The following is a 27,093-nucleotide window of genomic DNA, read 5'->3' on the forward strand; positions in this document are numbered from 1 at the left end:
CTTCCAATCCGTGTGCGTGGAATGTCTTTCCATCTCTTTATGTCATCATCAGTTTCTTTCAGGAAACTCTTGTAGTTTTCAGTGTATAGGTCTTTCACTTCCTTGGTTAAATTTATTCCAAGATATTTTATTCTTTTTGTTGTGATTGTGAATGGGATTGTGTTCTTGAGTTCTCTTTCTGTTAGTTGATTATTAGAGTATAGAAATGCTGCTGACTTATGTAAGTTGATTTTGTATCTTGTAACTTTGCTGTAATTACTGATTACTTCTAGTAGCTTTCTGATGGATTTTTTAGGGTTTTCTATATATATAAGATTGTGTCGCCTGCAAACAGCGAGAGTTTCACTTCTTTATTGCCTATTTGGATTCCTTTTATTTCTTTTTCTTGCCTAATTGCTCTGGCCAAAACCTCCAGTATTATGCTAAATAAGAGTGGTGAGAGTGGGCACCCTTGTCTTGTTCCTGTTCTCAGAGGGATGGCTTTTACTTTTTGCCCATGGAATATGATGTTGGCTGTGGGTTTGTCATATATGGCCTTTATTATGTTGAGGTACTTTCCTTGTATACACATTTTATTGAAAGTTTTTATCATAAATGGATGTTGGATCTTGTCGAATGCTTTCTCTGCGTCTGCTGAGATGATCATTTGGTTTTTGTTCCTCATTTTGTTAATGTGGTGTATCACATTGACTTGTGGATGTTGAACCATCCCTGTGTCCCTGCTGTAAATCCCACTTGATCATGGTCTGTGATCTTTTTAATGTATTGCTGTATTCGATTTGCCAATGTTTTGTTGAGGATTTTTGCATCTATGTTCATCAGTGATATTGACCTGTAGTTTTCCTTCTTTGTGTTGTCCTTGTCTGGTTTTGGGATCAGAGTGATGTTGGCCTCATAGAATGTGTTAGGAAGTGTTCCATCTTCGTCAGTTTTCTGGAATAGTTTGAGAAGGAAAAGTATTACATCTTCTTTGAATGTTTGGTAGAATTCTCCAGAGAAGCCCCCTGGTCCTGGAGTTTTATTTTTGAGGAGGTTTTTGATTACTGTTTCAATGTCTTTAGTTGTGATTAGTCTACTCAGATTCTCTGTTTCATCTTGATTCAGTTTTGGGAGGTTGTAAGAGTCTTAAGAATTCATTTATCTCTTCAGGTTATCCACTTTGTTGGCATATAGTTTTTCATAGTATTCTCTTACAATCTTTTGTATTTCTGTGGTATCTGTTGTAATTTCTCCTCTTTCATTTCTGATTTTATTTTAGTCTTCTCTCTTTTTCTCTTAGTGAGCCTGGCTGAGGGTTTGTCACTTTTGTTTATTTTCTTGAAGAACCAGCTCTTTGTTTCCTTGATCTTTTCTATTGTCTTTTTTGTTTTGATTTCATGTATTTCTACTCTAATTTTTATTATTTGCCTCTTACTGACTTTAGGCTTTGTTCTTCTTTTTCTAATTCTGTTAGGTATAGTTTGATATTGCTTATTTGAGATTTTTCTTGTTTATTGAGGTGAGCCTGGATTGCCATGAATTTCCCTCTTAGGACCACTTTTCTTGCATCCCAAATGAGCTGGTATGGTGTGTTTTCATTTTCATTCGTCTCCAGATAATATTTGATTTCTCTTTTGATTTCTTCACTGATCCATTGGTTGTTCAGTAGGATGTTGTTTAATTTCCACATCTTTGCCCCTTTCGCAGCTTTGTTCTTGTAACTGATTTCTAGTTTTGTAGCATTATAGTCAGAAAAGATGCTTGATATTATTTCAATCCTCTTAAATTTATTGAGGTTTGCTTTGTTTCCCAATATATGGTCTATCCTTGAGAATGTTCCGTGCACTCTTGAGAAGAATGTGTAATCTGTTGTTTTTGGATGGAGTGTTCTGTATATAGCCATTAAGTCCATCTGATCTAGTTTTTCATTTAATTCTACAATTTCCTTGTTGACTTTCTGTCTGGATGATCTATCCATTGGTAGTAGTGGAGTGTTGAGGTCCCCTACTGTTATTGTATTGTTGTTGAAATCTCCTTTTAGTTTTGTTAATAGTTGCTTTACATACTTTGGTGCTCCTGTGTTGAGTGCATATATATTTCTAAGTGTTATGTCTTATTGTTGAAGTGTCCCTTTTATCATTATAAACTGTCCCTCTTTTTCTCTCTTTACCTGTTTTGCCTTGAAGTCTACTTTGTCTGATAGAAGTATGGCGACACTTGCTTTTTTATGTTTGCTATTAGCTTGGAGTATCATCTTCCATCCCTTCACTCTGAGTCTGTGTTTGTCTTTGGAACTGAGGTGTGTTTCCTGGAGGCAGCATATTCTTGGGTCTTGTTTTTTAATCCATCCTGCCACTCTATGTCTTTTAATTGGAGAATTCAATCCATTTACTTTTAGAGTGATTATTGAAATGTGGGGGCCTAAGGCTGCCATTTCATCACTCGTTTTCTGGTTCTCCTACATTTCCTTTGTTTCTCGTCCCATGTATTTCAGACTACCAATTCAGTTAGGTAGTTTTCTATATGGATTTTCTTAGTTTTCTCCTTATTTGTAATTTGTGTCTCTGTTCTAATTATTTGTTTAGTGGTTATCTTGTGGTTTGTGTAATACTTCTCATAGGTGAGATAGTCCGTTTTCTGATAGCCTCTTATTTTCTTAGACTAAGCCGGTTCCATCCCTTTCCGCTTCCCCTTCTAAGTTGTTATTAAAAATAAAAACGAACACTCTGGCTGCCTTGTGGAAAAATGATTCACTGCATTGAAGGAGACTAGTTAGGAGGCTGTTATAGTGTCCAGGTGAAATGATGGTGGCTTAGTCTAGGATAGTGGCAGTGGAGCTAGAAGGTTTCAATCCTATTTTGGTGACTTTGGGGTGTCAGGGAATGAGAGAGTAAGTAGACGTGGATGATCTCCCAGGTTTGGGATTTTTGAAACTCTTGGATGGTTTTACTGTTTCCTAATACTGGGAATATTTGTGGAAGAGTAGGTGGTGTTTTTTTGAGGGGCAGGTAGGGGAGGAGAGGGAGCAGGTATGATATTTGTAAGCATGCTGAGTTTGAGGCCTTTCCTCAATCTATCATTTACCCCTAAACATGCATACATATTTTAATCCTTCAGGGAGCCGTTTCCTGACCCTCTGTCGTGTCTCCTTCCAATATGGAACTTTGTTGTTTACTTTCCTATCTTAAGATTTAACATATTTGTATTACTGCTTATTTTTACTGTCTTTCCTACTAGACCAACTGTTGGCAAATGTTTTATTAAAAGGACAGGTAGTAAATATTTTAGGCTTTGGGGGCCAGGAGACAAAAATAAGGATATTATGTAGATACTTAATATCATTTATAACATAACCCTTAAAAATGTAAGAACCATTTCCTTTGGGCCCTGTAAAAACAGCCTACCAGATTTGGCCCTTGGACAGCAGTTTGCTGACCACTGTACTAGGGTGTAAATGCTATACCTGCCTTCTAGTTGCAGGTGCAATGCCTGGTGCATTTTAGATGAATTCAGTAAATTTTTGTTGAGTGAGTGGATACTTGTACTTACAGATTTGGGGCTCAGGCAAGAAGGCTGAACTAAAGATAGATACTTGGGAGTGGTCATCGAACAGTAATAGAAGATATGAGAGTAGATAAAATCCCTGGCGAAGAATGTAAGGGGGAGAGGTCGCAGAGGGAGCCTTTTTGTGTAATTCAAACTGAGCAGAATAGGTCATGACATGACGAGCTCAGAGGTACTTGTGTCATACGTAGTAGTCAGTACCTGCTCCTGGCTGACCCAAGACACTTGGCCATTTACACTCACATCTTCTTTTGGATGAATAGCAGGCCTTTAAGTTAGAGATAGGCGAGGATAATAGGTGTTTTTTCCTTAGAAAATTTACTACCAGCGAATTATATTTTTATAAAATAATAAAACAGGCCTTAGAATTCTGCTACTTAAGCATTCTGCTGCTAATACAAATGTGTTGGTAAGCAGTCACAGAAAGTCATGCAGCTTGTTCTATGAGTTTAGCTCTTTTAGGCTCTAAACTACCACCCTGCAATAAAACTTCAACCCTAGGAGATACCACAAAGACCTGACTGGGATTAGGTGACACAACCCTCCAAGAAGGGGTGGGACACAGGATCAAAGGGAGGCCACAACTTCTCTGAAGACGGACTGCAGGGCTTGCCAGATTCAAACCTCAAACAGGTGACGATCAAGGCACCTGAACAATATTCCTAGTCAATCCATGTATCTTGAACAATTCCATTTCAGCAATAAAAAATTATTTCCAACATCTCTTACATTAACAAACTAGTGTCTAAATTCAGATGTTGATATTTGAAGCACTTACTAATTGGAAGTTAAATCCTGATTTGGATGCTTCAGATGCTAGCTAAACCCCCCTGAAGTGTGGATTCCTATCTTAGGGTACTTCAGAAGTTAACTCACCACCCCTATCTATATTAAAGTATTTACTGTGAGTTAAAGTAGAGCAGTAACTTGATCGTATTTTGGAGGGGATATGCTGCCTGGATCTTTTTCTGTTATGTACCATCTTAAAACAATTCATAAACAATTAATAGTAGTTGTTGCAATGAAAACATTTTTTCTCAGTTCCAGTAACAATTGCATTAGATGTTCATATGGGCAAGTTTTAACCATGGTTCAGTTCTAATCTTTAATTGAATAAAGACAGCTACAGAGTGAGCAGATAACACTTCATTAAATTGGTATTTGAAGATTGATCAACATTTATTAGATTTTGTATGATGAAATTTACACATAAAGCACTCTTTGTATTAATAGTATTGAAGTCAAAACACAGAAACCTGTGAAATAGGGAGATAGATTCAGGGCTCTGTCTTTCTACTATTGAACTGTGTGTGTGTTATTTTTATCAATGCATCATTCTATCACATTAAATGAATTTTGCTACTAATTTGAATTTTGTTTGACAGTTTTGTTTACATTTAATATATGTCTATATTTAAGCATAAGTTTATATCTAGATTAATATTTCAATATATTTAGCAAACTTTATAATTTGTGTTCCCTGGGATTCTTTTTTTGCTAAAAAAGGGTTAATTTATCATTGCAGCTTAAGAAAACTTGACAGAGATACCATAACAAAAGAATTATCAAATAAAATAGGAGCATACTGAATATCAATATATTAAAATAATATACCATGATATGTAACCTTTATTCCAAAAATGTAAGAATTTTACCGTGCTTATATATGTAATAAAATAATTCATCAAATCGGTACATCAAGAAGGGATATCTGATCATTTCAGTAATTCTTGATAAGACATGTCTGATAGAGCCTCTTAGTAAACTTAAAAGGACATATCTTTATCTTTTGATACAAAACATCCATCCCAAACTTATTTTCATCTTCATGTGGTTTTAAGGTCATGACATTATTATTTACTTTTTTAAACGTGAGTCATTTGAGATAGAATTCATTGGTTGCAAGCATCAAAAACCAGCACTGGCTGACTTAAGCAAAACCATAATTTATTGGAAGAGTATGTGATAGTTCATAGAATGAGTCGGGACACCAGAGAACTGGAAGTAAATAATTCACTGCTTTGTCCACATACTTCCTTTGGAAATTAATGTGCTGCTTTTTTTTCTTTCCACTTTGCTCAAGGCTCAGAGTTATGGGGGAGAGAGTTCCGTTGGCCCGGTTTGAGTTTCATGCCGTCCCTGAGCTAGGAGAGGGTGAGATTCTTCAACAGGCAGTTCCATCACGACTGTTCACAATGGAGAGTATATAATTCCCAAAAGAGACTTGGGTGCAGTTGGGAATGGGGACGGGATCCTCAACAGCCACCCCCATCTCCCACCCCCCACAAAACTATCCAACAGATATCTAGTAAAGTAGACTGGGTTTTGACTTTTTAACCTCCTGTAATTCAACATTTAAATTCTAAAACTGATCAATCCTTAAGAATAAATTCTAAAAATTTTTAACTCTTAAGTACCTAAGACCTTAATTTATATACTATCAGTATTAATATTTAGATACTTAAGAAATCTTTATTTTTCTTTTTAGACAATGCGAAGACACAGAAATGAAGTGACAGTTGAACTGCGAAAGGTAAGGGTGATTTCCATTTAATGAAAATAATTAGGTTTTTCTGAACTTAACATTCTATGTAACTTGAATGATGAAAATACTGTGGCAAATCAGTGATCATCCATAAGACGACACAGCATAAAAGTATGTCATTACATAGTTTATAATGGTATATACTTATACTGTTATTGAGGTACTGGTACCGAGTAAAGTACCACCATCACTGAGATTCTCACAACATCTGATGAAATTAGATACTCCTGTTTTTTTTTTAACGTCCTCTTTTTTTGGGCTGTGTGCTAGACAGGATTCTTCCACCTTCCTCATGTAAAAGTTATACATACTTGTTAAAGATACTTTAGAAAAATAAATAGAAGTAGAAAAACCTTATATTTTACACATTGAATGCAACCACTGTTAAAATTTATTGTATTTTTTTCCATTGTTTTTGGAGGACTTTAGAATTACCTTCATTAGATTGTATTTTCATGCAAGCACATTTTATCTTAAGCAAATGTTTTAATTGTCAATCAAGAAAATACACATAATTTTCTCTATATACATGTACATTTCTAAAAATAGATTTGAAACTTATTTCTGAATCTTTATGTTTATCTTAGATTAGATCCTTTTCTTGATCTAATTCACTCCTAAAACTCCCATATTAAATTACCGTCTTGAAACTTTCTGGTTTTAGAGAGAAGGAATGTCTTGATTCTGAGAATACACACTCTCTCAGTGAGTCAGTAGAATTAAATAGACCTGTGCATTTATTTACTTAGTAAGTATCTATTTATTACTCACTTTGTATCATGGATTTTTTTTTTAAACATTTTCTTTCTTTTTTGTGTGAGGAAGATTGGCCCTGAGCTAACATCTCTTGCCAATCTTCCTCTTTTTGCTTGAGGAAGATTGTCACTGAGCTAACATATATGCCCTTCTTCCTCTACTTTATGTGGGATGCTGCCACAGCGTAGCTTGACTAGTGGTGCTAGGTCTGTACCCTGAATCCAAACCTGCGAACCCCAGGCCACTGAGAAGCGGAACGTGTGAACTTAACTGCTATGCCACTGGGCCAGCCCTGGGATTATATTCTTAACTTCTCTTTCTGCTACTTCATTGTAGGTGTATAGTAACACAGCTGATTTTTGTATGTTGATTTTGTGTGCTACATCTTTACCGTATTCATTTATTATTTCTAAAAGTTTTTTGGTGGATTCTTTAGGGATTTCTATATGTAAAATTATATCATCTGCAGCTGGTTAGAGTTTCACTTCTTCCTTTCCAATTTGGATCCCTTTTATATCTTTTTCTTGCCTGATTGCTCTGGCTAGGTCTTCCAGTACTGTGTTAATTAAGAGTGGGGAAAGTGGGCATCCTTGTCTGGTTCCTATTCTTAGATAGCTTTCAGTTTTTCTCCATTGAGAATATTAACTGTGGGTTTGTCATATATGGCCTTTATTATGTTGAGGTACTTTCCTTCTGTACCCCTTTTATTCAGTTTTTATCATAATTTGATGCTGTATCTTGTCAAATGCTTTCTTTGCATCTACTGAGATGTTCATGTGATTTTTAGTCTTCATTTTGTTAATGTGGTGCATTGTGTTGATTGATTTGAGTGTGTTGAACCCTGCACCCCTGGAATAAATCCCACTTGACCATGGTGGATGATCTTTTTAATGTATTGTTGTATTTGACTTGATAGTATTTTGTTGAAGATTTTTGCATTGCTTTGTTTGTTCTTTCTCCAATTCCTTTAGCCGCACTGTTAGATTATTTACTTGAGATTTTTCTTGTTTGTTGAGTGAGGCCTGAATTGCTATAAACTTCCCTCTTAGAACTGCTTTTGCTGTATCCCATAGATTTTGGCATGTTGTATTTTCATTTTCATTTGTCTCCAGGTAGTTTTTGATTTCTCCTTTGATTCCTCTGTTGACCCAAATGTTGTTCAGTAGCATTTTGTTTAATCTCCACATGTTTGTGGCTTTTCCAATTTTCTTTCTGTAGTTGATTTCTAGTTTCATACCATTGTGGTCAGAAAAGATGCTTGGTATTATTTCAGTCTTCTTAAATTTATTGAGACTTGTTTTGTGGCCTAATATGTGATCAATCCTGGAGAATGTTCCACGTGCATTTGAAAATAATGTGTATTCTACAGTTTTTGGATGGAATGTTCTATATATATATATTTACTAAGTTCATCTAGTCTAATGTGTCATTTAAGGCCATTGTTTCCCTTCTTCTGTTTGGATGATCTATCCAATGGTATAAGTAGAGTATTAAAGTCCTCTACTATTATTGTATTACCGTCTGTTTCTCCTTTTATGTCTGTTAATTAATGCTTTATATGTTTAGGTGCTCTTGTGTTAGGTGCATAGATATTTACAAGTGTTATATCCTCTTGTTGGATTGTTCCCCTTTATCTTTACGTAGTGCCCTTCTTTGTCTCTTGTTACAGTTTTTGTTTTAAAGTCTGTTTTGTCTGATATAAGTATTGCTACTCCAGCTTTGATTTCATTGCCATTTGCATGGAGTATCTTTTTCCATACCTTCGCTTTGTTTGTGAATGTCTTTAGGTCTGAAGTATGTCTCTTGTATGCAGCATATGTATCAGTCTTGTTTTTTTATTCAGTTGGCCACCTTGTGTCTTTTGTCTGGAGCATGTACTTCATTGACATTTAAAGTAGCTGTTGATAAGTATTTACTTATTACCATTTTATTACTTTTTTTCTGGGCCACAGGGCTGGCCCCTGATGTCTTTCTTTGGTATTATGTTTGGGTTTCTCTCAATTTTTTGTGTATTTATTATATGTTTCTCATTTGTGATTACCTTGAGGTTCATATATAATAACCTACGTATATAACAATCTATATTAAGTTGATGATCTCTTAATTTGACCTGTTACTAAAAGCTCTACTCTTTTACTCCCCTCCTCCCACATTTTGTTTTTGATATCATATCTAACCTCTTTTTTTGTGCACATGTATCCGTTACCCTCTTATCACGGAAATAGATAATTTTAGTACTTTTGTCATTTGACCTTCATATTAGCTTCATAGGTGGTTGATCTGCTGCCTTTACTGTACATTTGCCTTTACCAGTGATTTTATTGCCTTGGTTTTTTGGATAATTTTCTTATTCCTATTTGTGGTCTTGTCTTTTCCACTTAAATAAGTCCCTTTAGCATTTCTTGTAAGGCTGGTTCCTTGGTAATAAACTCCTTTAGTTTTTGCTCGTCTTGGAAACTCTTTATCTCTCCTTCCATTCTGAATGATAACCTTGCCAGGTAGAGTATTCTGGCTATACGTTTTTTCCTTTCAACATTTAAAATATATCTTGCCACTCCCTTCCAGCCTGTAAGGTTTCCGCTGAGAAGTCAGCTGATAGCCTTACGGGGTTTCCTTTATATGCAACTTGTTGCCTTTCTCTTGTGGCTTTTAGGATTCTTTCTTTATTTTTAGTTATTGACATTATTAATTAGAATGTGTCTTTGTGTGGGCCTCTTTGGGCTTATCTTGTTTGGTACTCTCTGTGCTTTCTGTACCTGGACGTTTGTTTCCTCCCTTAGGTTAGGAGAGTTCTCAGGTATTATTTCTTCAAATAGATTTTCTGCCCCTTTGTCTCCCTCTTCTCCTTCTGGAACACCTATAATACGATGTTAGTGCAGTTGATGTTGTCCTAGGGGTCCCTTACACTATCCTCATTCTTTTTATTTCTTTTTTCTTTTTTCTCTTCAGCTTGGGTGATTTCCCCGGGTCTTTCATCCAGCTCACTGATCCTTTCTTCTGTATCATCTTCTTTGCTTTTGAGTCCCCCTAGTGAGTTTTTCATTTCCAGTATTGTATTCTTCATTTCTGGTTGGTCCTTTTTTATATTTTCGAGTTCTTTGTTGAAGTTCTCACTGAGTTCATCCATTCTTCTCCCAAGATCAGTGAGCATCCTTACAACTCTTAGTTTATACTCTTTGTCAGGTAGATTGTTTATCTCTCTTTCATTTAGTTCTTTTTCTGGGTTTTTTTCTGTTCCCTTACTTAGAATGTATTCCTTTGTTTCCTCATTTTGCCTCTTTCTCTGTGCATATATCTGTGTATCGGGTAGGCCAGCTACGTCTCCTGATCTTGGAGAGGTGGCCTTATGTAAAGATGCCTTATGAGGCCCAGCAGTGTGCTCCCCTCTCGTCACCAGTTCCACATGTTCCAGAAATGTCCACTGTGTGGGCTACCTGTGTCTTTCTGTTGTGACAGGGTTACTCTCACTGCAGGTGCCTGGGGAGGCTAGGCTGTCCCCTGGCCAGCTCATTGTAGTGCTCAGCTGCATGTGACTCCTGTGGACCCTTCAGTCATTTTGTTGGGTTTGGGGAGCCTCAGCCCAGTTGGCTGCAAGGTCTAATAGCACATTCTTGTTGCAGTGTTTCTGTTAAGTGAGTAGGCCCCCAGCATGGCTGGTTGCTAGGCTCAGGGACTTAGAATTGCTGTAGGCCTCTGGCTTGCCACACTGTTGTCAGCTCTCTCAGGATTGTAGCTGAGTGGAGCCAGCCCCAGGTGTTGGAGCACCCAATTGTTTCAGGCTTTGGAGGGTGGAGCTGATCCCCTATGTGGCTGTTTGAGAAGCACAAGTCTGCTGCAGCTGACAAGCCCTACTGCATGCAAGGCCACGCACCCCATCAACACAATCCTGCCCCATTTGTGCTCCCTGACCCACTGAAGCAGACCTGGTTGCCCCACTGCAGAGGCCCCATACACTTCACCACTGCAGGCCTGACCCTTGCACACACCGTGATCTGCAGAGGTGGACCCACTCACCTGGCTGCAGAGTTTCCATGCACCCTGCCTATGTGGGCCCACAAGTTGCCTGAGTGCTTCAAGTTGGGTGGGGCCAGTCCCTAGGGCTGGCTGCTTGCCCTGGCTGAGATGGATTAAATTGGTGCTCTAGTGGACAAGGCAGACCCTGGGCTGACAGGCCAGGAGAAGAAGTCCAGTGGCATCTGCCAATGTCTGTGTCAGCATGCCTGTACTAGGTCACAGCAGTGCTACTGCCAATGTCTCAGTCCCTGGGGAGGTCTCACCTCTCAGCAAAATGCACTCAGAGCCTATCAGGTGAGTCTCTTTTCACCAAAGGACTGTATACCTTTCTTTCTGGTGATTTTAGGTTGCTTTCTGAAACGGGTGAATTTAGGTGTGGGCCCTTTAAGAGCAGGCCTTTTTTCCCTTATATATAATAGCTTTTCTGGGGTGTTCCCCATTGTAGTTAATAGCAAGCAAAGCCACATATTATGACCCTTATCTCGGTTGTGCTGAGTCCAGAAGCTGCTCATTGTGGTAACCCTCCCCTGCTCAGATCCCTTCATACCTTAGGATTCCTATCAGCTGGCCACGAAGCACCTTGGCTTTTTTCTCTCCAGAAAGGAATTTCTGCCTCTTCATCTCAGCACCGTCCCTTGTTGTGGAAGTTCTTTTTATCCAGTTTTCAGTTGTTTCTCAGGGGTAATTGTTCCAAGAGTAGTTGTAAATTTGTTGTGTCCTTGGGACGAGATGAGTTCAGAGTCTGCCTACACTGCCATCTTGACACCATCCTCTCAAACTCTTTTTGATTGAACTTTTTGGTTTTCTTTTACCTCCTTGATCTCTAGCTTTCCTGTTTAATTAGGACTTTATGCATCAGTACTTACACAGAAATCTGTTCTGCTGTTTTATCTCACACTGTTGTAAACAATTGCATAGAAGTTAAAAAAGTTGCCTAAAATCACAAAGCTAATAAATGGCATAGCTGAGTTCTTTATCTTTATGCTATAACGCTTCTCAATGTAAATGTTTGTTAAGTTAATAATGCCTCATAAGTTGAAAATCAGTCCAAAATTTGTCACTGGCATTTTTTAGCTTTGGCACATTATATTAAATTTGGTATAATCGTCTCTTGATCACTGATAAGTCAGATATGCCGTAGGACTTTATTGTCATTAGATCTGGGGATGGGGCAGGTTAAGTTCTGACATAAAGAAAAACATCACCAAAATGCCGCATTTGACTGATCAGATGCAGTGTTTGTTTTAGGTGTTTGACTTGTTAGTAAAAAATCTTCTTTTAAAATAGCCTAAATTCCCCATAATTAACAAGCTAAAGAAGAAAAATCATATGATTGTTATTAGTTAACGCAAAAAAAGCATTTAAGGGGCTGGCCCCATGGCCTAGTGGTTAAGTTCAGTGTGCTCCACTTTGGTGGCCCAGGTTTGGATCCTGGCTGTGGACCTACACCACTCGTCAGCGTCTGTGCTGTGGCAGGTGACCCACATACAGAATAGAGGAAGATTGGCACAGATGTTAGCTCAGGATGAATCTTCCTCAGCAATGAAAAAAGCATTTGACAAAATCCAACACCCATTCCTTATAAAACTCTCAAAAAATTAGAAATAGGGCAGGAATTATCTCATTTTGGCAAAGAGTATCTGTAAAAACCCATAGTTAATATCATACTTAATGGTGAAAGACTGAATGCTTTCCCCCTAAGATCTGGGAACCAGGCAAGGATGTCCACTTCCCTTGCTTTTATTCAACATAGTGCTGGAAGTTCTACCCAGTGCCGTAAGTCGAGAAAAAGAAATAAAAGGCTTATAGTTTGGAAAGGAAGAAATAAAACTGTTCCCATTTGCAGATGATATGATTGTCTGTATAAAATCCCCAAGAATCTACAAAAAAGCTCCTAGAACTAATAAGTGAATTCAGCAAGGTCACATAATACAAGATCAGCACATCAAAGTCAATATCTTATATATGCTAACAGTGAACATGTATTAAAAGCACAATACCATATATAGTCACTCCAAAGAAAATAAAGTATTTTGGTATACATTAACAAAACATGTATAGGGTTTGTATGCTGAATATTATAAAATGCTCATGAAAGAAATCAAATAAGATAAATGCAGAGACATATGCTGTGGTCATGAATTGAAAGAGTCAACATAGTAAAGATTCCTATTCTCAAATTGATTTGTTGGTTTGATACATTTCCTATCAAAATCTCAGCAAGGTTTTTTGTAGAGATAGACAAGCTTATTGTAAAATGTATATATGGAAAGTCACAGGCTCTAGAAGAGGTAAAACAGTCCTGACAAAGAATAACATAGCAACAGTTGCTCTGCCTGATATTAAGGCTTATGGAATAGCTATAGTAGTGAATACTGTGTGGTATTGGCAGAAGGACAGACACATACATCAATGGATCAGAAGAAAGAACCCAGAAATAAGCCCACAGAAATGCACCCAACTGATTTTTGGTAAAGGCGCAAAGCTAATTCAGTAGAGGAGGGATAGCCGTTTCAACAGATGGTACTAGAACAGTTGGATGTCCGTAGACCCAAAAAGAAGAACCTAAATTTCACACCTTCTGCAGAAATACAAAATGAATCCTAGACTTAAATATGAGGCAGAAAAGTAAAACTTTTAGGGAAAAAAATGGAGAAAAAAACTTCAGGATCTAGAGCCAGGCAAAGAGTTCTTATACCTCACAACAGAAGCATTAATCCATAAAAGGAAAATTGGACTTTAACAAATTAAAAAATTTTGCTCTGTGAAAGCCCGTGAGAAGAGGATGAAGATCAACCTAGAGACTGGAAGAAAATCATATATCCAATATAGGACTAGTATCCAGCAAATATAATGAACTCTTAAAGCTCAGCCGTAAAAAAAGCAAACAGTCAAATTAGAAAATGGGCAAAAGAGGTGAAGAGACATTTCATTGAAGAGGATATACAGATGGCAATCATCATTATGATGGTGATTATTAATGCACCGTTAGCCGTCAGGGAAATACCGATTAAAACCAACTAAAGCATCTATCACAATGGCTAAAATAAGTAGTGACAACACCAAATGCTGGTGAGGAGGCACAGAAACTGGGTCACTCATGTGTTGCTGATGGTGATGTAAAATGGTACAGTTGGTCTGGAAAGCATGCAATTACTATACAACCCACCAGTCACACTCCTAGGCATTTATCCCAGAGATACGACAACAGGTGTTCATACAAAACCCCTACACAAATGTTTAGAGTAACTTTATTTTCCAATAGCCAAAACCTGGAAACAACCCAGATGTCCTTTAAAGGGTAGATGGTTAAACTGTGGTATGTCCATACCATGAAATACCACTCAGCAATAAAAAGGAACAAACTATTGATAGAAGCAACAGCTTTATGAATTTCCAGGGAGTTATGCTGGGCAAAAAAAGCCCATCACAAAAAAGTTATCTACTACAGCATTTCATTTATGTAACGTTTTTGAAATGATAAAATGTTAGAAATGGAGGACAGATTAGTAGTTGCCAGGGCTTAGATTATGGGGACAGAGAAGTGAGAGGGAGGTGGTTTGCTTATAAAACGGCAACAGGAGAGCATCTTTCATTTTTGGAACTGTTCAGTGTCTTGAGTGTAATGGTGGATACAAAAACCTTTACAGGTGATAGAATTGTATAGAATTTAATACACATAAATGCAATTAAAATAGGAAATCTGAATAAGATCAGTGGATTGTATCAATATCAATGTCCTGGTTATGATATTATACAATAGTTTTGCAAGATGTTACTGTTGGGCAAACCTGGGCAAAGTATACAAGGGATTTCTGCATTATTTCGTACAGTTGTGTATGAATTTACAGTTATCTCCATAAAAATTTCAATTGCAAAGAACCCAAATTAGTAAATTAGCATCCAAAAAAAAACCATTTGATAAGTTCAGTTAAGTTAGCCTGCAAGAAAGTAATTTATGTTAGGTTGTCAGATTTTTACATGATTGATGAACCAGTAATTTTTTTTTTAATTAAAGTATAACACTGAGTAGAGTGCTCAAAATGTAACTATTACATATAAAACTTGTGGCTAAATATCCATGTAACCACCTAGCAGTAGTGTCACTTGATAAATGTTAATATTGGAGGGAAGGGTCTATCTTGTGAGCATTTTTTCCTACCTCTTTAGAAGCATTTAGATACAACCAGAGTTGGGCTACTTCTAAAGAAAAGCAAGCAGTAGAACGTATTTAAGAAACAGTCTCTGTAGCCACAACCTGGGTTCAATCTTAACTGATATTTCCTAGATTTATAATTTAATTTAGCTGGGTTCTCTGTGTCCCCATTTACTCATCTGTAAAATAAAGATTTAAATTTTATAGCAACTAAAACTGGGTAAGGGTTTAAGACAATGAGGTATTGCTGGATAAAAACATTTAATTACTTATTTCACGTTTGAAATGGGGCTGATAATTGTCTATCCTTTTCATAACATGTATAAGTGACTGCTGACTTCTTCCACAAATTTAGGTATAGAATTGCAAGTCACTTTTTCAAGATGGAAAGAGAAATTTGGGAATGAAAAAGAAAAACTTTTATATAGAGATTAATAACAGAATTTGTTAACTCAAAAGATATTAGGTTGAGTCATAAGAAATTGCCCATCATTAACCTTTTTACTTACAAATTCCGTGTGATTCAACCAAATAGTCAGCAAACAGAAGCTCTGAAAAGGATTAAATACATACATGGGATAATAGATTAATAATGGCTTTTTAAAGGAAAAGAAATGGATCTAACCTGTCTATGTGTTTGGAGATAAGAGGGATGTTGAAACTAGACTAGTTCCCATATCCTCTGAGCTCCCGTCCCACTTGACAAAAGAAAGAGATACCTTTTATAGATGCTGAATTTATTGTAGTACAATCTCTAGGAGGATAAAAATCTCTAGGTTGTCAGGCAAAAGGGGTTTAAGTTATTGGTTTTGATGGAGCCTTATTTAATGATTAATAAAATCACCACAAACCTGCCTAGGGATTATCTTTCCTTAGCTTGTACATATTTTTTGTTAAAAGTAAAGGGTGATTTTCACACCCTAGGATATTTTGGCCTATGTTAGGATGTTTTCAATTCAAATGTGTGGGTCGTTACTTAATTTTTTGAGAAAAGAAACAATTTTCTAATAAGCTAAGAACTCAACTTGTGTATGCCTAATAACGCAAAAATTGACAAAATTACAGGGAGAAATTTATCAAAGACATAGTCATTGTGGGAGATTTTCTTGTCAGTAATAAACACACCAATTAATAGGAGATCTAAAAGGTAAATAACTTAATTTGCAAGTGTTATCTAACACACATGTATTAAACCCTGTGCATATTTGAAAATTGGTTTGGTGATAATATAAAGCTGTAATTGCCAAACTATGTACTGAAGTACCACGGGGCTCCATTATGAACTCAAAGGAACACCTTGAGATGTTATAAATTTTTGAGGGAAACACAGTGACATGTAACATCTCTCAGATACCACAGAACTATTAGATTTTGGGGTAATTCACAATATAAACATTAGATCACACTGCATTCCCTTTAATCACATATTTTGTGTAAGAGTGAAATAATTGTTCTTTAGTTTATGGGGTTTTTTGCCCCAAATGACTATTAAGGTGTTTGGACCTAACTACTTGATAAAGGAAACTGTTAGGTATTTCCTTTGTCCTATGCTGTGGACCACGAAAGTTCAGGAACCTGTATAAAGCAAACGTTAGCTAATTTCAGAGTGTTGCACAGACTATGATCTCTGATCGCAGTACAGTTAAATTAGAAATCAGTGAAGAAGAAATTTACAAGAATGTGGGGCCGGCCCAGTGGCACAGTAGTTAAGTTCACACGTTCTGATTTGGCAGCCCGGGGTTCTCACCGGTTCGGATCCCCAGTGCAGACCTACACACTGCTTTTCAGGCCATGCTGTGGTAGGCGTCCCACGTAAAATAGAGGAAGATGGGCACGGACATTAGCTCAGGGCCCATCTTCCTCAGCTAAAAGAGGAGAATTTGTGGCAGATGTTAGCTCAGGGATAATCTTCCTCAAAAAAAAAAAAAGTTAAATAAATAAATATTTAAAAAAGAAAAATTTACAAAAACCTGATAATTGTGAAAAAAAATTGAGCATTTCTAAATACCTTGGACATCAAAGGAATCCTAATGAAAGTTAGAAATACCTAGAAATGAACAATAGGAAAAATATTCCATGTGGAATACAGTTAAAGTGGTACTTCACAAGAGAAATTTATAGCAAGTAGAGAGAACAAATAATAGAATTTAAAAGCATATTACTTTAAATATAGCATAAGTTTTAGAATATTAGTATATCACTTAATTTTTGCTGCATAATAAACCACTTCAAAACTAAGTAACTTAAAACAATAGCGATTTTATTCAGCTCACAATTCTGTGGGTTGGCAGAGTGGTTCTTCTGGTCTGGGCCAGTTCAGCTGATCTCTGCTAGGCTCCCTCATTCATCTCTGGTCGCCTGATGGGTTAGTTGGTGACTAGGTGATCTAAGATGGTCTCACACAAGTTTCTGGGTGTTGGCTCAGATCTTGGTTGTCCTCCACATAGCCTCATCGTCCAGCAGGCCAGCTCAGTGTTGTTCAGATGGTGGTTTTAGAATTGTAAAAGCAGCAAGAGAGGACATGCTTGGATGTGTGAGCACTTTTCAAGTCCATTTGCTTAATTTCCCCTTGCCAAAGCAAGACCCACAGCCTCACCTAGAGTCAATGCAGGACTGGACTATCCAGAGACAGAGATATGGGAAGGGGAATTCTAGCCATTTTTGCAAACACTCTACCACAACTTGAATATGAGCAATTTTATGCTGATAAATTTGAAACCTTAGGTCAAATAAACAATTTCCCAGTGGAAAAAAATAAAAATAATTTATCCAGCTAACTTAAGAAGTGAAAAACCTGAATAGATCTAAAAATAAGTAAAGAAATTATATCAGTAGCTAAAAATTTAACCTGTCCCACCGCCCCAAGAAAGAAAAAGTAACCTTACAAATGGAACTCCAGCAAACATTCAAGGAACAGATAATTTCAGTCTTAGTAAATGATTTCAGGGAAGGTAAAGAGGGAACACTTTCCAACTCCTTTTATGAGACTAGCAAAACCATGACACCAAGAACCAAGCCAAGACAGTGTGAGAAAAGATGCTTATAAGCCAGTTTTACTTATGAACATAGGTGAGAAAAGTCCTAAATAAAATATTAGTAAATTGAATCTAGTAATGAATATATTTTTTAAAAATTCCAAGAAAGGTTTATCCCAGGACTTAAAAAGTTGTAAGTTTAACATTGCAAGATTCTAAGTTTAACATTGGAAAATCAATTAATTTACCACATGTACAGATGAAAGAAGAAAATTATATGTCCATTTCAATAGATGCAAAAAAAGCACCATTTAATAAAATTAATCATTTATTTGTAGCTTAAAAAGATAAAAGAAAACAAATCTTAGCAAATTAGGAATAGAAAGAAACTTCCTAACCAAAAAAACACAGCAAACATCACATATAGCGATCAAATGGCCGTCCCCAGGTTGGGCATCTGTGTGCATAGGAGGCTTTAGTTGTATTTATGCTTCCTATTGCTTTTATGCCTGAAATACCTGGGAGAGTAGGAGGAGTGGAGGGAGTAAGATTCCTAAAAGACCTTTGGAAGCTTGATTGTTTCAGTCTCTGGAAAAGGTGGAGGACATAGAGAATGGAAATAGAGTGGGATCAGGGTTAGAATAGTTTTTGTTTTATCTATTGATAGATAAACTTTTAAAATGGATTAAATTCCAACAGATCTTAAAAATTACCATATAATATGATTTTTAAGTTAACTGTGTTACAAATCACGATGTACAATGCATAGATTTTTTTAAAATTTTGAAACAACTTTAGACTTGCAGTCTGAAATTAAGTTGCAAGAAGAGTACGAAAAACACTGTACATCCTTCACTCAGCACCCAGCTTCCTTGATTCTTAGCATTTTTCCATATTTGCCTTATTCTTGCTCTTTCTCTCTGACATATATATATATATTTTTTTTTCCTTCAACTAACATTTTTTTCCCTGCCTAAGTTGCAGGCATGGTGCCCCATTACCCTAATACATCAGTTCTTATTTCATAAAAACATACACTTTCCACAGTGCATTTGTCAAATTAACATCTGTAAATTTCTGCTACCTAATTCATAGGCCCAACTCATGTTTTGCTGGTTGTTCCCAATAATGTGCTTTATAAATCCAAGATCCATTCTAGGATTAGACCTTCCATTTGTCATGTGTCTTTAGTCTCCTTCAGTGTGACAGTTCCTCAGTCTTTATCTTTCATGACTGCATTTTTGAAGAGTACAGACTAGGTTTTTTGTGGGGTTTTTTTCTTTTTTTTCAAAGCAGGTACCTGATGGACTCAATTTTCCACTTTTTTTCTTCCCCACAGGAAGGTTCACCCTGAGCTAACATCTGTTGCCATCTTCCTTTTTTTTTTTTTTCCTCCTCCCCAAAGCCCCAGTACGTAGTCGTATATCATAGTGGTGAGTCATTCTAGTTCTCTTCTCTGTGAGCTGCCACCACAGCATGGCAACTGACAGACGGGGGTGGTGGGGTTCAGTGACCAGGAAGCAAACCCTGGGCTGCTGAAGCAGTGAGCTCCCAACTTTAACCACTACGCCATCAGGGCTGGCACCAGGCTAGTTTTTGTAGAATGGCAGGTTTGGATTTGTCTGACTTTTCTCAGGTTGTTGTTTGTTGTTATTACTTTGGTCAGGAATGTCACAGAAGTGGTATTGTTTTCTTGGTGCATCAGACCAGAAGGCACACAATGTTCATTTGTCCTTTACTCGTGATAATAACCTTTGTTGCTTGGTCAAGATGCTCTCTGCCGAGTTTTCCCGCTGTAAATAAATATCTTGTGGGGAGCCACTTGATACTATAAAATATCAGTGCATGGATTTTAGTATTTGTGAGGTGTGTTAATTAAAAAATAATGTAGAGATGATTATTTGAATAGTTACTGAAGAAGTATGCTGTGTGATATAAGTATTCTAATGGTTAGCATATATATAAATATCAATTTGTTTAAACTTGCTTGCTTATACATGGCACAAAAGTAGATGTCATGCAGACAAGTCAGTAAGCTTCAAATATATATTTCTAGTTTTAACTTGCTATTTGATCTGAATTTTAACATCAATATTAATACCTCTTTAATAATTTTCTATTATAATCACTTTTATAAATATTGTATTCAAAACTAGTTAGTATACCCTTTGAAGTTTTAAGTTAAAAAGAATCTTAGAAATCCTTTAGTCAGTCTTTAATTTATTTTGACTTAGTTCTATAGACAAACTAAAAACTTAGAGAAAATTGGTGATTTGCTCAAAGTTATATATTATGTGACATGGCACAGGTTGCCATTACAAACAGTTGAAATCTCCTAAAATGTAGACCTATATTTGCTAGTAGAGAATTCTTGTAAAAGCCAGATAGCAAGAGTTTAAATCTGAGATGAAGGCGAGTAGGTGACACTTATGCTAATGAATTCCCATTCCCCACACTCTCAACAAGGATACAGACTTAACGTTTGAGCATTGAACTCTTTCCCCTTAGGCTGGACTATTTAATAAATTGCTTCAGGCAACCTTAGCAATAAGTACATGAAAGCTAGCCTACTATTTGAAATATGTTTGCTGGACGTTTATAATAATAATGATTCCCCAATTTAAATCTTCACTAAAGGTTGGGAGGTACAGTATTGGTCAAAAAGTTGGTGCTTAATAAATAGTATGTGTGTGTGTGAAAGTTGGACTATAAACCAGTTAATTTTGTTACTAGATCTAGAATGTGACCTGTCATTGGTTCGCAGTTATGCACATTTAATTCATATTATCCTTATGTAGAGATTCAGTGTTTGTTGCCTGATAAAGTTGAAGTAATTTTTATAGATTTTTTAACAGCAGCCTTCATGACTTCCTATTAATTGGTTGCCTTTCAGAACAAAAGAGATGAACATTTACTGAAAAAAAGAAATGTTCCCCAAGAAGAAAGTTTAGAAGATTCAGATGTTGATGCTGACTTTAAAGCAGTAAGTTACCTTGTTCTTATAAAATGTTTTTAAAATAATTTTTATAATAACCAGAGAACTTCCTTTTTAATCTAAGACCAATTGTACATTGATACTGAGGGTATATTAACTCTTAGCTTTAGTAAATAGACTAATAAATGTAATTTTGCTAATAAATTCTTTGCTGAACTATCTTTTTTTCTTTTTAAGCAAAATGTAACACTAGAAGCTATATTGCAGGTATGTTATTAATTTAATATTCTCCTTTTGAAGTATTTGAAATTGATTTTCTTTTTAATTTCTGAAATTTACATTTCGTGTTGCAGAATGCCACAAGTGATAACCCAGTGGTCCAGTTGAGTGCTGTCCAGGCTGCGAGGTAAGGACTGATTTGTCCAGAGAGAGAGTTACGGCATACCTAGGGTGTCTTCACTAATGGTCTAGAAGTGGTGCATTGTTATTTCTTATCATAGTTTGAAAATTACAGCAATTTATTTCTTATATTTCTTTTTCTAGAAAGCTATTATCCAGTGACAGAAACCCACCAATTGATGACCTAATAAAATCTGGAATTTTACCAATTCTAGTCAAATGTCTAGAAAGAGATGATAAGTAAGTATAAATTTGACTCCCTGTTTACTTTATTTCAGTTCACTGAAAATTTAGGATTGTTATTTAACCAATGAGTTCATTTTGGTTTTGTCTTTATTATGTTTTTCATTTGTCATGAAATGTATGTAATTTTCTTATTTTCTCATCTTATTCAGCAGACCTAAAGTGCCTCTCTTTTTAATTTTATGAAGTGTGTGTATATTTTCTAGGAAAATTTTAGCTGCTGTTTATTGCCCATTCTGACTTATCTCAAATATTTATAGTCTTTGTTAGTTTTGGTTTTTTGGGGGGTTTTTTAGTAATATTTTAAAATAACCCAAATGCTGTTTGAGTCACTCTTTGCTTATGAGTCTATATATAGATTAACCTCAAGACTGAGTTAACATGAATGGTTTCCAGAACTGAGTAGCTCTTTCTTGCCCTGGGAATATTCCAGCTGATCCACTGATCCTCTGCAAAGTCTTCAACAGAACTCTAACCATGATTAGTTGTCCACTGTTGTGCTTTTTATTTGTGGCTAATGAAAAATAAGAGGGCAGGTTATACTTTTTCAGAATAGAAAGGGAAAAAGACCACTTGGTAGCTTTTGAAGTGCTGGCCCCATTTCTGTTGGTGTTCAGAGATATCCCAGGGTGCTGTATGTTAAACCTCATCAGTTTGAATTAACTGGGGAGAATGTAAGTTTGAACTCCAAAATATTTTAGAACAAATGCTAATTTTGCATTTAAAGAACATTTAGACTAAAGCTTGGGATATTTTGCTGAGTGTTGTCTAAGGAATTTTCAGTTGCCTAGATAAAAATAGTGGTATATAAATGTTGCCACTACAGGTTTTTATTATTTAAAAATACTTCCTTCTGCTTCTATTGTGTGCCATAACCAGCCCTCAAAATCTCTTAACACTTTTTTTATCCTATCCTGTGTATTTTACATAACAAGATTTATTTAAGTAAAAATAAGTTTTATTTCAGCTGTTTAAAAAAATTTTGTTGTACTCCTACTTTCAGGGCCCCCTTTTTGTTCTTGATCTACTTTTCTTTCTTCCTTTTTTTTCTTTGCATCCAGTCTTTGGCATCGACTCATTTGTGTGGGTGTGTCTGTGAAACATAGCATATATACAGGAAAGTACGCTAAAATATGTACAGACCTGTGTAATCACCGCTCAAGGCAAAAATAAAAAATTGGTTTTGATGTGACTTTAGGATTTGTCGTGGAAGATTGTGTTATAAAAGACCATAGACTTTGGAGCCAAATAGACCCTGGTTTAAATCGAGGTTTTGCTCTTAACCAAAACCCAAGTGTCTTCTGAGCCTCAGATATACCTCATCTATGAGATTTAAGTGGTTGTAAGGAATGGAAAGAATACATACAAAGCACTACGCCATATCAAGCTTATAATAAATGTTCATTTATTGTTTACTTACTGCACTCATTAATTTTTTCTGTATCTTCTCTCTTAACTCATTTTTCAAATGACATCTTAGAAGACTTTCTCTGGCTTTGTAATTTTATTTTTGCACTCCTCTGTTTTCTCATTTAAGGCCCTCATTTCCAGTATTTTGCCAAACCACCTAGTCTAGCTTTATAACCCTTTGCACTTCTGGTCTGGGACAACATATACTGTCTCATCATCTTTGATCTTATTATCGTTTTACTTCTCCTGTGCCTCTCATACCCTCTTATTCCTTGCCTTTCACCAAAATTCATCATGTAATTCTTGTCTGCTACTCCATTTTCTCATCTGTTCCATCTTTTTTTTTTTTTTGAGGAAAATTAGCCCTGAGCTAACATCCACCACCAATCCTTCTCTTTTTGCTGAGGAAGACTGCCCCTGAGCTAACATCCGTGCCCATCTTCCTCTACTTTATATGTGGGATGGCTGCCACAGCATGGCTTGACAAGCGGTACATAGGTCTGCACCCGGGATGTAAACTGGCGAACCCTGGGCCATGGAAGCATAATGTGGAAACTTAACTGCTGCACCATGGGGCCAGCCCTGTTCCTTCTTCTTAAGCTCACTGCTTGCTCTGTCTCTGACGTTTATTCTCCTTAAAACCTTTTCTTTCTTGGATCTCTCTAACCTTTTGATACTAACAACCTCACTCTCTTTCTTTGATATTTATAGTTTTCACTGAAGTCCCTAACCTTTGGCTCTCCTTAGTTTTGCTCACTAACACTCCCTGCCACCTTGGTATTCTACTTAAAGGAATTTATATTCTTTCACCTATCTATCCTTTATGTAGGTAATTTCCTTTTAACAGGTTTCTCCTACATCAGTCTTTCCTTTTTTTATCCATTCTGCTTACCATGGACTCCAACATTATTTTCTTTACTCCTCTTTTAAGTAGCACTCTATATTTGGTTATGTCTGTAGAATAAATCCCAAGTTCTGAGGCCTGGGATTTGAGCCCTACTCCCCCACCCCCAACACACACACACCACCCACAACTCACACACACTTAGATAATCTACCCTTCCAATTTCATCCTGTATTATGTTTTTGCATACCTTCTTGGCTTCAGCTCTCTTGATCTTTTCCTGGTTATCTCTACACATCATGATCATTTTACCCATGATACTTTTATTTGTATTTCCAGCTCTCAGTGCCTTTCTTGTATTTCCAGCTCTCAGTGCCTTTCCATCTTTTATCCATCTTTGAAAAGCTATTTCAGTTTTTACTTTCTTTGGATGATTGTCCATCACTATTCCAAATTATAATGATCTTGCCCTTCCAGTAAAATTATGCAGCCTTGTAATATCTTCAGTATGTAAAGCAGATAGTGTGCTGGAGTCAGATGGGGTTCCAGCTTTCAGGCCAGTCTAGAGCCTGTGCAGTGATTCAGGTGAGATGCTGAGGTCCTCAGTGGCACAGTGATATTGGGGGTGATGCTATAAACATAAGAAATATTTGGAAGGTAAAATTGACATGACTTATTGATCACACGTCTGTGGGAAAGGAAGAAGGCAAGGAAAATAATGACTGGCTACATGTTGTCACTACCAGTGGACATGAAATAGATTTATATTGACTGACTTTGGGAGCCACTGAGACATTGAGGTTGAGATATCCAATAGGCAGTTGGATATAACGAGGTGAAATTCAGGACAAGGTAAAAGATAGCCATATAGATCTGCAGGTCATAAATTTGTAAGTGTTAGTTATGTATTTAAAGGTGTTTTATTGTTTTTTACAGCCCTTCGTTACAGTTTGAAGCTGCTTGGGCGTTAACTAATATAGCATCAGGAACTTCCGCACAGACCCAAGCTGTCGTGCAGTCTAGTAAGTAAATTAACTTCCTCACGTGCTGGACTTTTTTTTTTTAAATAGAGGCAAGGAAGTGGCATTTAGTTATAAAGACTAAATTTTATTTTGTAGCATTTTTAAACTGGTGAATTTTATAACTTACTTTTGATGGTTGATATTTTTCTGATAGCTATCATGAATCTATCATTAAGTAATTTTAATTGTGGTTACTAAAAAGTGAATAGAGTTTTACCTTTTTGGCTAGAGATCATCCCCTAACAACAGGTTTTACAATTTTTGTTTTTAATACTTCCACGGTTCTGAGTAGCTTATGTCGTTTAGCTTGTAACATATATGTTTTTGAAATTTTGCCTACCTCAGAATGGGCTGACTGTTGTTAGTGTGTTGACCCAATTTGATGAAAGTCCTTTGAAAAAAACTAAATGTCACCAAGTACTCTTAAGGTGTGGGACACTTAATTGACTTTAGGTGTTACTCATGGTGATTTTGAGTAGTATTGTGATACAGCATTAAGTCACATGGAAACGGCTAGTGAGATTCCTGTTCTCTCTCAGTTTTCTTTCAGATATTTCATAATGTCAAGGGGAAAGATTCCAGTTAGACATTAGTTGTAACAAAAAAGGAACAGATTTTAGACTAGGGCTTCAATAGAGACTAGTAGGTACAATTTAATAACAATATTTTGTTTTCATTTTTAATTGTTTTGTTATCTTCTATTTGTGGTAAGTGATACGTCTTATAATTACAGAAGTGATAAATAAAATTAATTAAATTATAAATATGAGTTAGTTGAAATCCTCATACATTGCTGATGGGAATGTAAAATGGTGCAGCCTCTTTGGAAAACAGTTTATCAAAAGGTTAATCATAGAATTACCATGTGACCCAGCAGTTCCACTGCTAGGTAGAACCAAGAGATGTGACAACGTGCCCACACAAAGACTTGTGCACAAATGTTTGCAGCAGCATTACTCATAATAGCCCCAAAATTGAAATAACCCCAATATCCATTAGCTAATGAGTAGATAAACAAAATGTGGTATACAGTGGGATACTATTCAGCAATACAAAAGAATGAAGTGCTGATACATGCTATAACATGGATGAACTTCAAAAAAATCATACTAAGTGAAAGAAGCCAAACACGAAAAACCCCACATATTATATGATTTCAGTTATATGAAATGTCCAGAATAGGAAAATCTGTAGAGACAGAAAGTAGATTAAATGGTTGCCTAAGGCTGTGGGAGTGGACAGTAGGACTGCTATGGGTATGGGATTTCTTTTGGGGGTAATGAAAATTTTGTAAAATTAGATTGTGGTGATGACTGCACAACTCTGTATAAGTACTAAAAGCCATTGAATTATGCACTTAAACCAATAAATTATATTGCATGTAAATTATATCTCAGTAAAGCAGTTAAAAGGGTGAGTCAATTTTGATTTAAATGTTAAGTAAATAATACAAATAGTGCAGAGATACGGCAAAAGATCCTAGAGGTGGTCACAGTTTACTGAAATTTAAGAAAAAGTGATCTACCTTATGTTCAGTTTCTGACCTGGAATGGGAATGATACCAGTGTTTTAGAATTTGGGCCAAGCTGTAAGTTATGTAAAGAGTAAGGATTATAATATTAAGTTATTTTAAAATATAAGGTGGGCCTGAGATGGGAATAATCAGTTCTTTAGTTAATCTCATATCACCAATTAGGATCACGTTAACTAAAGTATTATAGAATTCTAAGGTTACGTGTTTGGAGTAGGAACTCTTTGTCTTTTAATACATTATAGGAAAAATTTCATGCTTCTGTTGTCTTTTAATTATGACATAATAGTCACTTTTAGATACTGTCAATAGGCATGTTACTCAGATATTACTAGTAGAAAATACTAAAATTGATTATTTTTAAGGTAAAGATATTTGCCATGTTTATATATTCAGTGAACTATGATTCAGCAACTATAGTGTGCCAGGCTCTGTATATTTTATCAACTTATTTAGGCTGAAATCTATAAACTCTTCAACACTTGGCAGTATAAATAATCATTTTTGTTTATTATAGATGCCGTACCTCTTTTTCTGAGACTTCTCCATTCACCACATCAGAATGTTTGTGAACAAGCAGTATGGGCTTTGGGAAACATTATAGGTAAGTTGCATTTAGGTTTGAAAAAACTCCAATTAAGATACTTAATTAACTTTTTTCCTGCATTGGCATAGCCATTACATACTATGTTTCCTCTAATTTTAATATCAGTTGACTAT

General features: G+C 36.1%; 1 protein-coding gene across 1 annotated transcript in view; it reads left to right on the forward strand.

The window, feature by feature from the left end:
- Positions 1-27,093, forward strand: part of KPNA3 (karyopherin subunit alpha 3) — a 93,003-nt gene that overhangs the window by 43,758 nt on the left and 22,152 nt on the right. The window contains exons 2-8 of the mRNA XM_070520628.1: positions 6,032-6,076; positions 20,883-20,972; positions 21,162-21,191; positions 21,278-21,330; positions 21,468-21,563; positions 24,757-24,842; positions 26,891-26,977. Of these exons, the coding sequence (XP_070376729.1) occupies positions 6,032-6,076; positions 20,883-20,972; positions 21,162-21,191; positions 21,278-21,330; positions 21,468-21,563; positions 24,757-24,842; positions 26,891-26,977 (487 nt within the window). The remainder of the gene's footprint in view (positions 1-6,031; positions 6,077-20,882; positions 20,973-21,161; positions 21,192-21,277; positions 21,331-21,467; positions 21,564-24,756; positions 24,843-26,890; positions 26,978-27,093) is intronic.

Source organism: Equus asinus, chromosome 11 (genome assembly GCF_041296235.1).
Source record: "Equus asinus isolate D_3611 breed Donkey chromosome 11, EquAss-T2T_v2, whole genome shotgun sequence".
In the NCBI taxonomy this organism is placed as follows: Eukaryota; Metazoa; Chordata; class Mammalia; order Perissodactyla; family Equidae; genus Equus; species Equus asinus.